Source organism: Aythya ferina (genome assembly GCF_964211825.1).
Source record: "Aythya ferina genome assembly, chromosome: 1".
NCBI classification, from domain to species: domain Eukaryota; kingdom Metazoa; phylum Chordata; class Aves; order Anseriformes; family Anatidae; genus Aythya; species Aythya ferina.
In genome coordinates, this window is record NC_140296.1 from 165075555 (window position 1) to 165092889 (window position 17335).

At 39.7% G+C, this 17335-nt stretch overlaps 1 protein-coding gene across 2 annotated transcripts in view; it reads left to right on the plus strand.

Moving 5' to 3' along the window:
* PPP1R12A (protein phosphatase 1 regulatory subunit 12A) overlaps positions 1–17335 on the plus strand; it is a 124715-nt gene that overhangs the window by 36927 nt on the left and 70453 nt on the right. For both annotated transcript variants that reach the window (XR_014695559.1, XM_084528040.1), the window contains exon 2: positions 7482–7612. Coding sequence is in view for 1 of the 2 variants with exons in the window: in XM_084528040.1 (XP_084384166.1) it covers positions 7482–7612 (131 nt within the window). In the remaining variant the exon portion in view is untranslated. The remainder of the gene's footprint in view (positions 1–7481; positions 7613–17335) is intronic.

Here is a 17335-nt window from a genome sequence, read left to right on the forward strand (position 1 = left end):
CGTGTATAACAAATGAGCATCTGTCATACGTAATTTGTACATACAAATACCTAAGCCTTTAGGGTTCAGTCGCACATCACATTAGCTGTAATACCATACTGTCAGTTAGATCTTCATTGCTCCGTTTCTGTCAGTGAACTCATGCTTTTTCACCTGCACTGTGATTATAAAGCTGATAATAAGTCTGAATCTATTTCTAAAAGCAAATGTTGTCCTGCAGAACATACTGGTTTTATTTTTAAATTGAAAGAAATGAGAAGGAACAGTACCATTTGGAACCAAGGGAGAGCCTGATTTGGGTGAAGTTTAGGCAAAGGTTGTTTCATAGTCTCCTTTGTATCCTGTATCGTCACCAGGTTAATTTCAAAATACCGAGCCAGGAGACAAAAGTGCTTTCAGCCAAATATATCTGCTGGAGTATCAGTATCTCCTCTAAAACAATTTTAGAAGCTAGCATTTTTTCCATGACATCTCATTTCCATGTTTGTTCATTTATTTTGTCATGCCTTTTTCTTTTTTTGGTTGTTGTTGTTGGCAAGTTGTCTTGAGGTTTTTCTTTGGGTTGAAATACATGAATGTCAATAAAGCTTAATATGTTTAGAATGGTATTAGCATGGTAGTTTTTACTGATAATCTCTACTGTGAGAATTTCAAGTGTCCTTGAAAACAGATTTGCATGCGGCTGAAACAAGAAAACAAACAGTTATTTGAAAGAAGATTTGCATGTAATATTAGGCGGCCAGTATTTTATTTATTTTTTGAACAAAAATAGGAAAACCCTGATCCATAGCTAGTGGGATTCCTAGCAGGAATGGAAGTAACTCTGGTTATAGCAGATAACAAGTTGCGGCCAACTCTCCCGTTCCCCTTACTTATCTCAGCAGGAGGCTAGAGGACAAGAATAATTGCATCTCTATCTACTTGAAACACACTACCACCACCCGAATATATGTATTCTATTACAGTTCAGATTAAGAACCACGTGTAAGCATCCAATAGGTTTTAAATAGTGGGAAATCCCTATGAAATTAATTTTGTGACATGTAGATTGTGTCAGTCAGCCACAGATTTTAGTGTTTTTCGTGAATTGTACCCTTCATTAAATTATAGGTATATGCTAACTGTAAACTGCAAACTGGCAAACCTGCAGTGCAAGTAATTTGTATAGTAATTCAGAGAAAATGGGGCAAAACTGTAGTCAGTATAGAAATGACAGTATGTTCTTACTGGATATTTGCCCTAAGCAGTGATCAGTTTTACATAGCTCCTGGTATGTGCACCTCTTTGAATGCACGTATAATCTAAGTGAGCGTCTGTTGGGATATGCTCTTGCATATGACAGGGTGTTTACATGAAGTGGAATTAATACCTACAGAAGTTTGCATTCTGGAGTGATTTGTCTGTTTTTGTCAATGCTTGACAGTTATACAGCATTTGATTTAAGTAATGATGCTTAATGGATGCTTTGTTTCAATAGTCTCTGCATGCCTTCCCCATAAGACATGAATGGACACGAAAGATTGCATCAGCCTCAATTAATGTTTTCTCCTTGAGAGAGTGTCTTCTCCACCTGCTTTTGCAGGTGTCTGGAAGGACCCTCATTTTCTACAGTTAGAAGCGAAAGGTTTCCAAGAAATTTCTCCTGAGAATAGTTTGCTGCTCTGCAGTGGGTTAAATGGGTTTGCTAATGAAATTTGTGCCAAAATTGACTCATATTCTGGGGTGAGGAAAATACAAACAATTAATTTCAAACTGCCAAAACTTCAGAAGCAATGCTTTTTAAATGGTTTCTTGGGTTATTTAATATGGCAACTATCATTTTAACAAGTTTGTATGTATCAGCCCTCCAGGATTTAAAGTAGTAGGCCTTTGTTAACTGAAAATAACAGATGCATCATGCACACATGCACAAAAGTTCAACAAAATAAGGCTAGTGTTGCCAAAAAAATATATTATTATTAATCAAGAATACTTGCAGGTAAACTCTTCCGTTTTTACTAGTAAACACAATTAAAAATAAAATACGTAATCGTAAAAACTGTGTTTTGTCAGTATGTGGAGATATCCGGTATTATCCCAGCTTACTGAAAAATATAAGCTATAACTTGTGGGTTGGCTAAGTGAACGCTGGAAAGATTATACTTAATTTCATAATTGAGCAACACTTGTCATCCTTAATAGTAGATTAGTGCCTGAAGTTCTGTTACAACACCAAACCTGCCCTGTTTCTTACCGTACATGTGAACAGCAACAGCAGCCCTTCTACCCTGTGTGTATTGTATTTTGTTAGAAAGAATAGCCAGCAAGTGTAAAATGCCTGCATTTAGAGCGATTCCTTAAATAAGTGCAATAATCAGTAATAATTTATGACCTAATTTGCTGGTCATTCTTATTACCCTTTATGCTGGAAGTATTCCCAAATATTCAGTGAGCGTTAGGACATTGTCATTACTAATATTGGGCTCTTCAGCTGTTATGGTTTGAACAAAAACATTGAATTAATGACCCACAGCTAAATTTCAAGTACAAAAAAAGTATTCCTCCTTTGTTTTTATGGTTATAACTGCCAGGTTACCTCAAAGCACTAGCTGGAGAGTTAGATACAACTTATGATTTCATTTCATGCATCTTAATGCTGCTTCACTTTTTTATGCTGTGTTCTTAATTAACATGAAGCATAAATATGTGACCTGCCAAAGGTGGGAAGTGTTACTCAAGCTTGCTTTGTATCTTTTCACCAAATTTCTTCTTGTACCTTCACAGTTAGTGGCTTATTGAAAGAAAAAAATAAAATTAAGAATTGCAATGTGGAAGCTAATTCTTTTATTTCCCAAGGAGAGCTGAAGACGAATAGAAGATGCTCATAAACAGCGTGACTAGCGAACCTTCATTTCCTCTGTCTACCAAAACCCTTTCCTCACAGTGGCAAAAATCAAAAAACGAGTGGTAGAAATTCTGGTTGAAATTGAGAAGTGTGTTCTTAGAAAAGTGTCGGTTTGAAACAAGCCTTGACACCGGGCTTTTAATGGGTGAAATTTCACAGTAAAGCAAAGTCTTGTTTCTCTGGTAGTGGAATTAGGGCGTGAAGATGAATTTCAGAGTGCGCCTTCTCTGAATATACAAAGTGTTTTAATATAATCAGAACGAATCATGCAGTTTTAATCCAATAAAGATAATAGTTTATTACAGTCCTTTTCTTATTTTATTTAATTTTAAATTCTAATCGCCTTTCTGATACACTCGAGATCCAGTTCAGCAAAGTATGTTAGCCCCATGGTCCAGGTGTGGTGTGCAACCAGCAGCTGAGGGGGAAGATCAGGAGCCTCTTCTGAGCATCTCTACTGCTGGATGTGGATGCTCTCCCCTAATTTAATTCTTGGGTATATTAACAAAGACGTTAACATCCTGCTTAGTTGCAATGGACTCATTGGACTTGGTTCACTAGGTAAATCAAGGGAAGGGATAACTATTCTACAGGCCGTTGCATGAGGTCTTTCTTCTGTTTCCTGCATTTCCACGGGAATTCAAAGTGTTTGGCTTGTTTAGACCTTTATGTCTCTATATTGCTCTGTGTTGACGGTTTCTGAATCCTGTCCATACTAAGGGCAAATGAAGAGGAATGAAGTGTGCTTTGCTGCATGGATGTGAGACAGAGGTGGTCTCTCTAGCTGATTGCTTGTCTCTTTCCCTACAAGATTTCTGTGGGTTTTCTTTTCTTTAAAAGCACACTTGTTTTCTCGTTGCTGTGGGGAAGGAGCCCTGTCTACTGAATCCTTAGAGTGGTTGCTCACTGAGGGGCCGGACACCCCAGATACCTCTTTTAAAGCTATCTATTTTTAAGATTACAGACTAACTTACAGCTACCCTTCACCTCTGTCCTTAACACCTGATAGTAAGGAGAGCCAGCCCGAGCACGTGCCGCTTGCATTGGGATATGAAGTCATGTTGGAAACAGCTAAAATCCAGCGTGTTCAGTGGGCCTCTGGTTATTCCCTATTGAGTGGTCAGGAAGTATTTCTAGGAGAAGTCCAAAACATGGGCACCTTGTTGCAGGGACGAGCCGGACCTACCTGGGTGCGTTTGCCAGAGAGCAGCGAGCTGTTGCTCTTTGCCGGTCCGTGGTCCAGCTCTTGTTCGTCTGGGGGTCCGCTGGCTAATTCCCGTCAGGTTTGGCTTGGGAAACGCCACGTTTCTGCCCGATTTGGGGTGAGGAAGCGAGGCAGCGTGGGGAGCGGGGAGGAGGCGGCAGCGCTCTGGCCCCATTGCATGTCAGCAGAACTCCTCTTAATTGCAAGTGGCCTGTTTGTGGCTTTTTCTGTTTTAATGATATTCAGGTTACGGCCTCCTGAGGTTTAGAAGGGCAGACTTTTCTGAGGCTGTTGCTTTAAGTTTATCGTGCGGCTCTGAAAAGCTTTCCTTTTGGGGTTGAGATGTCAGTCTCTAACAATAGAGGCTCTCCTGGCACTTGATAAATACTGCTTTTAGAAGTGACTGGGAAGATAACACAACGACAATCGGAGTAGAAATGGAAAAACAATGAGATAAAATTTCCTTTATACCATTTGTTTCTCGGCATTCATCAAAGTTGTCTTTCATATGGCAAGTGATGAGGGCTCTTGGGTCCCTCAAACACCTCTGGTGCTATGAAAGGGAAAAAGGGGACAAGGGGAAATAGGGCACACTCTATCCTCGTTCTTCAGCAATGAGATCAATTACAAATTACATTTGCTTTTCTTCACCTTAAAATAGATAATAGCCTTCTTGGATGTCTCAGTGGGTTTCTGATACAGATTTCCAGGTACAAGATTTACTTTCAAGTAATCTTTGTTTAAAGAGTCTCAAAGGCGATGGATTTTTAAATTACACAACCGTCTGCCATTTCATCAACTTCAGCTTCTGTGGCTCCTGTTGTCCACTAACAAAATTGTTCTAACTGTTTCTCAGATTGTATAATCGGGTGTGAGAAACGTGATTTAAACTTCACAGATGTTCACAGATCACCAGCAGTGCCCATTTGCACATACAAGTAAATTCTTTTATTATCTTAATAGCTCTTCTTCTCTCATCCCAACATATATAATCTTGCTGATTGTTTATCTTTGCTTGTCATGGGTGTGCAATCTGTGATAATACATTAGAAGGGGATCTGAGCTCTGCTGGTTCTTGCCATATATGGCACAATAAACTGCCCAAATTTGGTCAAATATTTTTAGCCACTTAGTCATATGTCTTTTAATGTGCTGCATATGTAAGCTTTTGATTCACTTAGCAACAGTATTTTTATGAGTATGTCTTGCCAGTTTTTCTTACGTATAATTGAAAAACGGGCAAGGTTTGTTCTGTGATAGGTTGTGTCACTAACAGATGGCCTGGCTTTTTTTTAATTGTGCTAATCAATTTTAAGATACCCTTTTCATATATTATGCATTTGGAGGGTCGGAACATACATGAGCATGTAGCATACCGGAATGTAGTATTAAAAGTCCTCAGGAAATTCTAAGTTTTTCTGATAAAAGCATATTTTGCATATGATTACCTGGTGGATATTATAATATACGTAGGATATCAGTGGTCAGGCATATGGTATTTTTGCCAGAGAAACTAGGTGTATTGCATGTGTGAAACATGGTTGGGTTACTGCTTCTGTTAAGTGTAAACATCAGTGTTTCTTGAATTTCTTCTCTTCCTGAACTGTTACGACATCTTGCCTTTAGTTCCTTTCCCTCTAAGTAACAAAACGATTTGCAAAGAGAGGCAATTATTTTTTTAAGAGCTTGTTATTACCATGTAAACGTTGTACACTGATGGTAAGTGGGAGAAATGGAAGACAGTATGCTAGAGGAACCGGTAGTCTTTATTGTTGGAGTAGCTTAGTACATCAGTTATTAAAAGAATTGCTGATTATAGGGATGGAAATGGCTAAAAAGATGATTTCTAAAATCCTTTAAGAAGGCACTTTTCTAGAATACCTGGAAAGGTAGGAAGGGGACTCAGGTTTATGTTATGTTTATACACACAAGTGTATTTTTGTTTTTAATTGAAGAACAAATAAAGCAAGCTGTCTACTGCAGTCTAGTTACAGCCCAGCTGAAAGTGCATGGATGAACAAGTCCAGATGAGGCTGGTTGTTAAAACAGTTCTGTGTTGCATTCTAAACAAAGCCTTAAAGTTCATACCCTGCTACAGCAAATGGGGTCAAAGAGGGATAATTCCTTGCTGTTTTTGCTGGGCTGATTAAACAGGCCAGCAATACACTGTAACTGTTTCCTCAGCACTACAGAATGGAGGAAAGCTTCAGGATTCATCTTGGAAAGCACAGATGATTAAATAAGGAACTTTGTGGGTTCTGCAATAGTACAACAATATATAATTTTCAGTATTTGTTTCTGTAGAACTGTTCTAAAAAGTAAAATTTACACCTTAGCTGCATTTTTATTAGAGGAATAATTCTCTAGAAGGATTTAGGAGCCTGGCAATAGCAGTTCCCATTTCAGCCTTCTGGTTTTGTAGTATTGTTGATTTATTAAGCTAAAAAAAATTAATGCCAGTCTTGTGGGGTCTAGCTGTTTTGAGTCCTTGCCGTCCTGAAATGCAGAGGGACTTTTCTCTGTGTTGCTCTGCCCTTTTAAGGGCAGCAGTATGGAAGTTGGCAAGAAAACACACTGAGCACCCTGTGAGAAAAATACTCAAACACAGAGAAGAAAGACAAAATAGCAGCCAGGCGATGGGGATCTGGAGAGCGGCAGTAGGTCTGCATCCGTGCAGCACTGCTGCCTTGGTAATTAGGATATGTGCACAGAAGATGGTAGTATGTGCACAAACGATAGTATTTTTACCATGCGCTGAAGTGATACTCAAGTAAGTTCATAAATACAGTGATTAATAGGCTGTTGCAAGATGTATGGTGGTATAGAGCACGCTGCAGTAGAAAACAGCAGGGTATTGCTGAAGTGCGGCCTCACATCCCCTTGCACGCTCCTTAGTCTCCTCTATGTCGTAATTAAAACCATGTTATGATATTGTTTTCAAAACTGCTCCCCATCTCTTGGTTACAACAATTCTGCTCCATGGCATGGTGATCCTGTTGGCAATTGTAGCATCCAGTTGGTTAGCTGGACTTGGGATGGAGCTAGGGTCTGGGGGCTTTACAAGGGGAACCCCTTTGTGCAGGAGAATAAGGTTGTACTGGTGGCTGTAAATGGGTTTTCAGAAAAATAGAGCAAATTTACCTGAGGAAATCATAATTATTGTTTTTTTTAAACTCTGAATTCTTTTGTTTAAGGATTTTTTGATGAATCTGTGACAACTATTGCTTTTTTCTCAAAATATTCCTGTCTTGCTGTCAAATCCCAACAAATAAACCTCACTCCTGCATCATACCTGAAAATACTTATTTTTATCCTAAGTATGTTACTTAAACATGTGTATTATTGTAGAACAGCTTTAATATGAACTTCTTTCTTTCTTTTTTTTTTTTACAGGCTTGTATAGATGATAACGTAGATATGGTGAAGTTTCTGGTGGAAAATGGAGCAAATATTAATCAACCAGATAATGAAGGCTGGATACCTCTACATGCAGCTGCTTCCTGTGGATATCTTGATATAGCAGAGTAAGGCTTTTTCTTCTATATTTGAAATACCTGTATTTTGGTATTTTGCTAATATATTGTTGGAGGGGTATGAGAAGCAAATAGCATTCATAAATTGTCTTTTTGGTTGCCCCTGGGACATGCAGTCAGAGAGAATGCTTTTATATTGCATTTTATTGTGTTTTGGTTATGAAGTGTACCGTGTGTATAGCTATTTGTGCATTGCATAAGATGTACACATTTAAGACTGTTCACGACTGTCACACGATTTATCAGAAATATTTTTCTTTTTTAGAAATGTTGCTATGGGGAGAAAGTTCAAATTTAGATTATATTTGTAGTCTGAAATATTACCCCAAGATAAGTCTACATACAGGAGATTGATAGTGCAATTATATTTGCAGTCTTGAAATTTCTGTTTTTCAGGTGTGGTGTGAACTGGGGATATCTGCTATGGACATAAACCAAAATCTTACAGTTGAAGTTAGATGCCTGTTATTAGTTAAAGTTTCTTTGATGCTGAATTCTATGAGTGATTTTTGTATTATCTTTTAAGCCTGTGGAGGGCCTTTGAAGATGCACGAAAATCCATTTTTTCGAGAAGTTTTATGTCGTAACCTGTACCAATTGATCTGAGAAAATGGGTGGCATATTTTGTTCAAAACGATGTTCTTGCAGTAAAGAGAGTAGCAGCACCTTTCCAAAGACCCTTCAGAAATACATAGACTTCACTAATTCTGCTAAACATTGTGTGATGTCTGACCCGGTGTAAGACTCAGATGAAATAAGTATAAGGTAGGGTTCTATCAAGCAGTAATGCTAGAGGACTACTTACAGTGGCAAAAGATGGAAATTTTTAGTTTAGGGGCTGGTTGATTGGTGTTCTGTCCTGCAAGTTTGAGAGGCTTGATTGTTTCAAACAAGTTTTGAAGGGAAAGGAGAAGCTTTTTTTGCCGCTTTCACAGGGAAAATTTTATTTTTTAGTTTTCAGAGACCGGAGTGCTTTGTGTATCCTTGTGAATTGGGACAGTGTGACTGCTAACTTGTGTAATCTGCTTTTCTACACTATGCAGATACTGTAATCTCTCTTGCATGCATGTTGGAAGTGTTGACTTGTTGGCCATACTATGACAAGAATTTCCCTACAAACCGAGATAATATACGCCTTTCTTCAGTATAGTAGAGGTAAAACTCTACTATCCTAGGAATATACTATTATTTTTCCATAATAGGAAAATGTTGAGTACATGTTCTTCATTTGGCATTGCAGCCTACAATAGGCAGATGTTCAGGGAAGAAAGATGAATGTATTCCCTTGTCCACAAGAACATTTTTCACTTTTGACCCATGTATCTGAAATCAAGAATAGTTTTGAAGGTTGTCATGCTTTTTATTCTCTCAGTCTGTGACAGGACAGGAAGGTTTGCATACCTTCCCTAGATGTCCTTTAAAGAAGTAAGGTTATTGAAGCATAGTTCTGTGGGATGTAGGACCTCTAAGCTGTTGGAAGTTCAGTGTTTCTAAGATGTGAGGAGTTTTAAGGATAAGCTCTTGAAACTGATTTCCACATAGAGCAGAGGGAGGGGTAACCTGACCTGAATGGAGCATTATTTAGATCTGGTGAGGCCCGTAGAGCTTAGATTTTCTTCTAACTGCTTTTCCAGGAACGAGCTCAGCTTCAAATAAGTCACAAAATTAACAACAGTTTGCAGCTCAGGCAAAACATGAAGAAGGAGGAGAGGCTGATGAAAGAAATTAGCAGACATTAGAAATTTGGTTTTTATTTGGCCCATAGTGCACATTGGGTTCAGCATCAGCATCAGTTTCAATGAGAAAACACCTTTCCTGGAAAGCATAAAGGTGTGGTTTGCGTGGCTGTGGCTGTGGATGAATCTGGTACATAGCAGTTTTAGAACTGAATTTTCTGGTTCATGGAAAGGTGCATTTACTTTTGGATAAATTACATGGATTGTACTTAAAGTTCTGAAAAAATTACAGCATGACATATCTCTGTCCTTCATGATATGGACTGGCATTTTTGTGCAGAATGGCTTCTGTTCACATTTCCTGTTTTCTTCCAAGGTGCAAAAGAGAAGAGTCAGGGAATAGAAGAGTAAGGGAATAACAATGCTTACATTTTTACAACTCATAAGAAAAATGTAGCATAGTACAGCATACTTTCATTTTTTCAGGATTTCATTTCTCAAAGTCTAAAATCATACGTAAACATCAGAGCTAGAAAATGGGGATCTTTTCTGCTATGAAGGGCATTTCTTTGTTCATGAGGTAATTTAGTGACCCTCTAGCTCTATATCTGTCTTCAAAATATGTATACCTTTGCAACCTTAGTATTCTTTGTTTATGTGCGTGCATCACTTCCTAGGCTTAAGGGAGGGAAGAAAATGGAGGAAGGAAAGCAGTTGTTCTCTTAACATTGTGTGTAATCTCTTGCATGATCCCCAGGGCTAGTCTATGAAATAAAACCAAGATTTTGAAGTTTGCAGATCTGTTAATAGGGTGTGAAACCCTCCTGCTTTCAGAACACACACACACACACACACACACACACACGTGAGTCATTAAATGTTAATCGTTTCTCCTGATGTTCACGTGACTTCTGCAGGATTATATTGGGATGAATAATGCACTTATAGAGTGAGAAAGGTTTCTGTTCAGACAGCTCTATAATTGAATCAGTGCCCCCTCACCTTACAGTTCAGATGGTCTTTCTACACGTTCCATCCATTTGCTACTAGCAACCATCTCCTATTATGTACAGTAAATGGGAATGACTGAGAATCACTCTCCGGTTAATAGGGAATTGTGTATGCCTATTTGATCCATGCAGGAGCTTTCCCATCTCTGTGCTTTCACTGAACACCTGATCATCTCTCACTCTCAATGCACACATTCCTCGTAAATATTCCCTGCTGCTGCTCGGGTGTTCCTGAGTGAGTGCACCCGCGTATTGGAGATCTGGGGGAAGTACAGGATATGTGTGTAGGGATATGTATGTACAGGAGATGTGATAGGGAGCTTCTCACTAAAAAACAAACACCTTTATGTCTCAGGGAGCCATCCCTTCAGCCATGCGGCTGAACGGCTCTAGTCCCGTTGCATGGGCTACAGCTAATGGGCTGCATGAATTTGTAGCATGGCCCCAGTGAGTTAGGGATTGCTGTTGCCTTTGCTTTGGGTCACTGCACTCTCGCCAATGGGCAAGAACAGTGGGCAGAACTGTCCCTGGCATCCTTCACCACATCCTCCCATTCTGTGGCACTTTCTCCCAGCAGCATCCCCCGCCCATTTCAGTTGGCAGCTTCTTTGGAACCTTCATCCTGACATCTTCTCTTGTCTGTGCTTCCCATCTCCTTTAAAAAAGGCATTTAGGAAGTGTTAGCTGTGTAGAAACCTGCCTCAGGTGAAATACAGCAAGAAGTTACCCATGTAGAAATACAGCAAGATAATGTAGTTTAGTGTGGGACAAATTATTAACTGGTTGCAGATGGAGGGTTGTGCTGTATAAGCAAATACTCTGCCATGGAAGGCAACTGCTCTTTTCTTTCTGGTGTTTCTGAGATCTCCAAATGCTGGGACTGCTTCAGCTTATCGGGAGTTCTTTGAATAGTTTGATTTTAGAATTTCCCCGTTAAGTTATATGTTCATCTGTTTTATGTTCATACAAATTAGCTTACAAGTAATTGTAGAATGAATGGTTTAAGGTTATTCAACATTGCCAAGACAGGTGGATTTTGTCTAGATGTCTAGAATATTCTCCTTCCATTTGTTTCTGTTTTTTCATAAACAGAAAGCTTTATATGGAGTTTTTTTTTTTAGTGCTTTTTTTTTTTCCTTCAATGCGTTAGTATAAATTAAAATATCAGCATCAAATGCTTTGAAAAATTATAGTTATACGGAAATAAATTTCAGTGCAGAAGCACTTTTAACAGAAATTTTGTGTATGCATTAAGATGGTATTTAACAGTTAGGACCCTTACAGTTAGCTGTTACTGAAACATTAACTCATCTAGTAAAACTGGATGGGTCAATATAAAGAATTGTTTTATGTGATAGATTTCCTCTTCAGTTTAAAAGCCTTTATGTTATTTCAGTGTTGGGGAATAATCAAATTCCTCTTTAGAAAGCAAAAAAATGTAGTGGATTAGCAATAAGCAGTTTAAATTGGCATTTAAGAAACAGAATATTAAATTGCTTGCTCTTTACAATGCTTTGTATTGTACCAGATTAATGTAAAATAAATCTGAAATGGCATAAATTTCTTTGGTTTTGAAAGAGTATGTGTTAAAAATGCATTTTCTTGTGGTTGTGTACCATGCCTGGTTGTGTGTAGCTGATGTGTTTTGAGTTTGCTTGTAAGTACTCAGAGGCAATCGTATAGTTTTACTACTTAAATGCGAATGTCCTTTCATTTTCACCAGCATGGAAGAAAGTGCATCTTTCAGGAAATGTAAGAAATGTGTTTTTCTCAAAAATAACACAAAATTCAGTTCTTCAACTGACAGTTACACTTTTGTGCAGAAAAAGAGGGGGAGGGAGATGTCTCGAGGTAAGAATAGGGTTTTTATAATGAATATTGTTTATCATGATAGATATTAGTACCCAGTAGATAATGTGCTTTCCTGTATTAGAAACTTCACAGATAGCTTATGCTTCTTGAACTGAGGAGTGTCATACAACTTAATGTACAAGGCTGGGATGAACTTGAAATCATCAAATAATGCCCTTATATTTCCTTCCTTGTTGTCAAGTTGTGTGAAAGAAATGTTTGGTTCACAGTAACCTTTTTCCTGTTTGTACTTAATTTTCATCTATATTAGATTTTTCTGAATTCCCTAAAATTTCTTTCTTTAAATGCTAAAACTCAAAACTCATGAGTTTGAAATATGCAAAATTGCCACGATCTTGCTTAAATGTATGATGAAATGTTTTCCCTGTCAATGGCAGCCAGTGGCTACCCATTTCCATGGCCCTCTGGTGTAATTAGCAAATGTGACTCTCTGCCAGCACTTAATGGCCGTGCTTCCTCAATCATTTGTAATCTGTGCTTGCTAATAAGTATTCCCAAAATACTGCAAACTTTCAAAGTCTTCCTAGCACTTTGAAGTTAATGTAAATTGTTTCCAGCACCTTACAGAGATCATCTATTCATTTTCTTCTGGTCTCTGCAGAACGGATGTATGAAATCTAGTTAATAAAGCCGCAGGTGAATCATGCCTTTGTAGTCTAGATGGAGTCCAGTCGAGGAATGACTCTGTAATTGTGTTTGTTTCCAAAGACATTACTGCTATGATGTTTCTAATGCTCTTTCTTCAGAACTAGATCACAGAATTCAAGTGCTGCAAGATCCGCTTCTTGCTTCCCAGATTGCCATTGATGGTTTAAATTCCTGAAAATCTGGTAACGTTGTGCACCTCCTAAGATACTAATTCTTCAGCAAAAATGCTGATCCCTTGTTAAGAAGTATAAGGGCAGAGAGAAGGGGAAAAAAAAAAAAAAAACAGAACATGAAGATAACCTTTTGCTCATATTTTGAGTACTATGTGTGGTTTGGACAGCCTCATTATTTAAAGAATATAAAAGGGCGCAGAGTTTCCTGTGTTGTCTCCCCTCCTTGCCCCAGTATGTCAAGCTCACTTGAAAAAGCTTTTGTGCGGCCACTGCCTTGTTGCTGCCGCCCATCCGTTTCTCTGGGCTCCAGCCACCTGTAAGTGAAGCCAGCCAGACGAGTTTGCTGAAACCTCTGCAAGCCAGTGACCCGAGATCTCTCTATTTTAGTAACAACCCATTAAGACTACGTGAGGGATTGCTGTTGTGCATGCAGCGAGTGAGACAGACCTGCAAACCTGCAGCTGAATACATCAGTGCTCAGTGACAGGTGCTTTACTTGACCTACTAACTGCCCCGTGGGGACTGCCATCTGGGGTGGGTGATAGTGGCTCCTGCCTCTTCCAGCTTGGTCCCAGTGCTCCTCCGGCAGCACCTAGTGAAGGGGATTCAGGGCAGTTTCACAACACACCCAGTGTGATCTAACTTGAGGCTGCTGCAGAAATGGGCAAACATTCCTTTCTCTCCCCGCTTTCCCCCCCTCCACAGGCTCGGGACTCTTACCCCTCCCCTCTTGCAGTACCTAATGATCACCCAACAGCGTGGTAACTATTAGTGTAAGACTAGCCTTGGGGGGTTTGGGAGGACTTACTCTCTTTTGGATCAGTGAGCTGATCTGGCTTGCCAGCAGCAGTTGGCACAAATATGCGGGCAGTAAAAAAAAAAATGTCTGGGCTGCTTTTCAGACATAGCTTGTACCTCTGATCAGAAGCCTGCCTGCGGAGCACTGTCTGTGCTGAGATGGAGTCCTCTCCTTGTTCCCCCACGTCATAAGCCTGAACCAGCTGGTGCTGTTGAATGTTCTTCTGCAATATACAAGAGTGGTGGTGCCACAAAATAGCTTTCAGAGCAGTTGTTTCTAATATATTTCTCTCTAAGGTTTGCTGACTTGATCATCTGGAGCAATCACTTACGGGAAAGTTTTTAATATCAACTCCTTTACTGTAACCCATTGTAATTTTAGAGGAGGAGGATATTATTTAGGCAAAGCAGACTGACAAAAACTTTTGGGAATGGTTCCCTTCTCCATTAGATTTCTTCTCAGTTACAGACTTAATTAACAGAGTATGAAGTGATATTATTAGTGATATGTCCAGAAGTGGATCTTTGGAGGATAATAGGAAGTTTTGATTTGTGTGTGCCAGTGATGTTGGTGGTCTGATGTAAACCACATGCGAACTGTGCAAACTGATTCGGAGTTTGGAGTGATAGAAGTGCTACATGGTGAGTGAACGGTTTCATACGGATACAAGATGCTACTTGGAAGAACACAAGGAAAGGCTAACTGGAAGAGTAGAATTAAAAGTGGTGTTCCTCAGGGCTCTGTGTTGGGACCAGTGCTGTTTGACATCTTTCTCAGTGACACAGTCAATGAGATTGGATGCACCCTCAGCAAGTTTGCCAATGCCACCAAGCTGTGTGGTGTGGTTGACGTGCAGGAGGGCAGGGATGCCATCCAGAGGGACCTGTGCAGGCCTGAGAGGTGGGCCTGTGTGAACCTCGTGAGGTTCAACAAGGCCAAGTGCAAGGTCCTGCAGCTGGGCTGGGGCAATCCCAAGCATAAATACAGGCTGGGTGGGGAATGTATTGAGAGCAGCCCTGAAGAGAAGGCCCTGGGGGTGTTGGTTGATGAAAAGCTCAACATGAGCCAGCAATGTGGGCCTGCAGCTCAGAAAGGCAACCGTGTCCTGGGCTGCACCAAAAGCAGCGTGGGCAGCAGGGTGAGGGAGGGGGCTTTCCTCCTGCTCTGCTTTCCTGAGACCCCACCTGGAGCCCTGCGCTCAGCTCGGGCCTCCAGCACAGGAAGGACATGGACTGACTGGAGCAAGTCCAGAGGAGGCCACAAAGATGATCAAGGGGCTGGAGCACCTCTCTTGTGAAGAAAGGCTGAGAGAGTTGGGGTTGTTCAGCCTGGAGAAGAGAAGGCTCCAGGGAGACCTTGTAGCAGCTTTCCTGTACCTAAAGGGTGCCTACAGGAAAGCTGGGGAGGGACTCTTTGTCAGGGAGGGTAGTGATAGGGCAAGGGGTAGCTGTTTTAAGCTAAAAGGCTTTGATCAGATATTCAGAAGAAACTCTTTACTGTGAGGGTGGTGAGGCCCTGGCACAGGCTGCCCAGAGCAGCTGTGGATGCCCCATCCCTGGAAGTATTTAAGGCCAGGCTGGATGGGGCTTTGGGCAACCTGGTCTGGTGGGAGGTGTCCCTGCCCATGGCTGGGGGTTGGAACTGGGTGGTCTTTAAGGTCCCCTCCAACCCAAACCGATCATTCTGTGATGAAAAGGAAAAGGACCAAAGAAACTTGATACAGCTCACTAAGGAAATGAGAAGAGGACTTCAGAAAGATACATTGTAAAACTCACCATACCACAAAATAAAAGCAGGAAAAGAAAATCTGTTCCCAGCCAAAGAAGAGCAACTTTCTAAAAGAATGACTGACTTCTTACAAGTTGACACTGGTAGACGTTTGTTTTGAGAGCTGTGAAAAGGTCACTGCAGGCTTTGAAAGATTATTTCAGTTAATGCATTTCTATTTGCTGCCTTGTTTCTTTCTGGAAGAAGTGATTGGGGAAAAAAAAAAAAGATTAAAGATATTGTAAGACTGTTTATTGGTCAGAAGAGTAAGACAGGTCTCTGGGAATGTGATAGAAAATATGCTAATGTGGTACTCTCTTGTTCTTTTTCCTAAATCAAAGAATGATGTTCAGTCTTTATCAGGAACTTAAAGGTTGCTCCTCCTCCAAACTTTTATTAGACTTCTGCAAGGATAAAGTTAAATTCCAGTAGGAAAAAAAAATGGAGAAAATTGAAGAAGATAAGAAGATAATTGAGCTAGAATTAATTGGCATTTATTTTGTGAAATGTATCATTGCAGTGTTTGCTATTTTATACATGGTTTTGATGCATGTATGTTCCTCATAGGAATAATGAAACACCAATTGAATTGTTTAGGTTGAAGGTGAAATCTCCTTTCTATAATCATGTCATTATGTGGTAGAGTTTAATCTTTTCTACTGTGTAGACTTGATCTATGTTTGGATAAGAACCAGCTGGCAGAAATACATGCTAAGATATGGTTGATGGGTTGGAAGAAATTATAGGGCCTGATTTGATACCTGGTTGTTCAGTTGAGGGTGTCCAGGAGCACTCATCACTCTAGGATGCACAAAAACAGTGTGTGCTCTGGAGCTGCCTTCTTCAGCTTGGCTCACTGAATGCATCTCCACTTGTGCCCCATAGTATTTGATAATATTGTATGTTGCAGTTCTGTTGTTTCAGAAGTAAATCTAACAGATTTTTAAGTTTGGAAATACCTTCTTCAAGGCTATATGATTTAGTAGAAGGTATCTTTTTTCTTATAATATGCTTTAGCTGTTCATTGGGTCAGATGAAAAGTCAAGGGACTGATGGCCAGTGTAAAGCTCAGAGCACTCTTTTTTTTTTGTCTGAAAAGTAATTTAAAATGGTGGGTGGTGTCTAAAAAAACATCCTGCTTTGAGATGTTGTATGCATAGGAAAGATCTTACTTGTTTATCACACAGCATAGGTTTTATTGGTATCCCAAGAACAATTTGTAATAGATACCTTAACTACGACTTGTGAAGTTAATTAAATATGAGCAGCTGAGTGATAAATATGGAAAGGTGTTGGTTTTGAATGTGGTTTTCTTGGAGAAAACATGGGTGTGGTGTAGGTTGTCACTTCTTGCACCTCATTTTCTTTCAGCTTTTAAATTAATGTTTACTCTGCTGTGAGTTTGACCCTCTTCTGCAACATCCAGTGCACTTTCTAATGACACTAACGCAATTTGTGCACTTACTTACCCTTTCTTACAGCTGTGCCTCTTGTTGGATATCCTAAGCTACGTCATTCGAGTGCAAGTGATGTTAATCTGTGTGTATTTTTCTAGTCTTCTTATCCCTTACTGGGGCAGGATAAAAGCTGCTTGAATTCTTTTGAAATCTGTGTAAATATAGTGTGGTGTCTGTAGAGATACGAGGCTGCTGTGCATTAGTGAGAATGGAGTTTCTTGGATACAGTTCAGATATGAAGATACAGAAATGCAATTTTGTTTATAAACAGTGGGTCTGACAAGATAAAAGTATAAAAAGGGAATTATAATT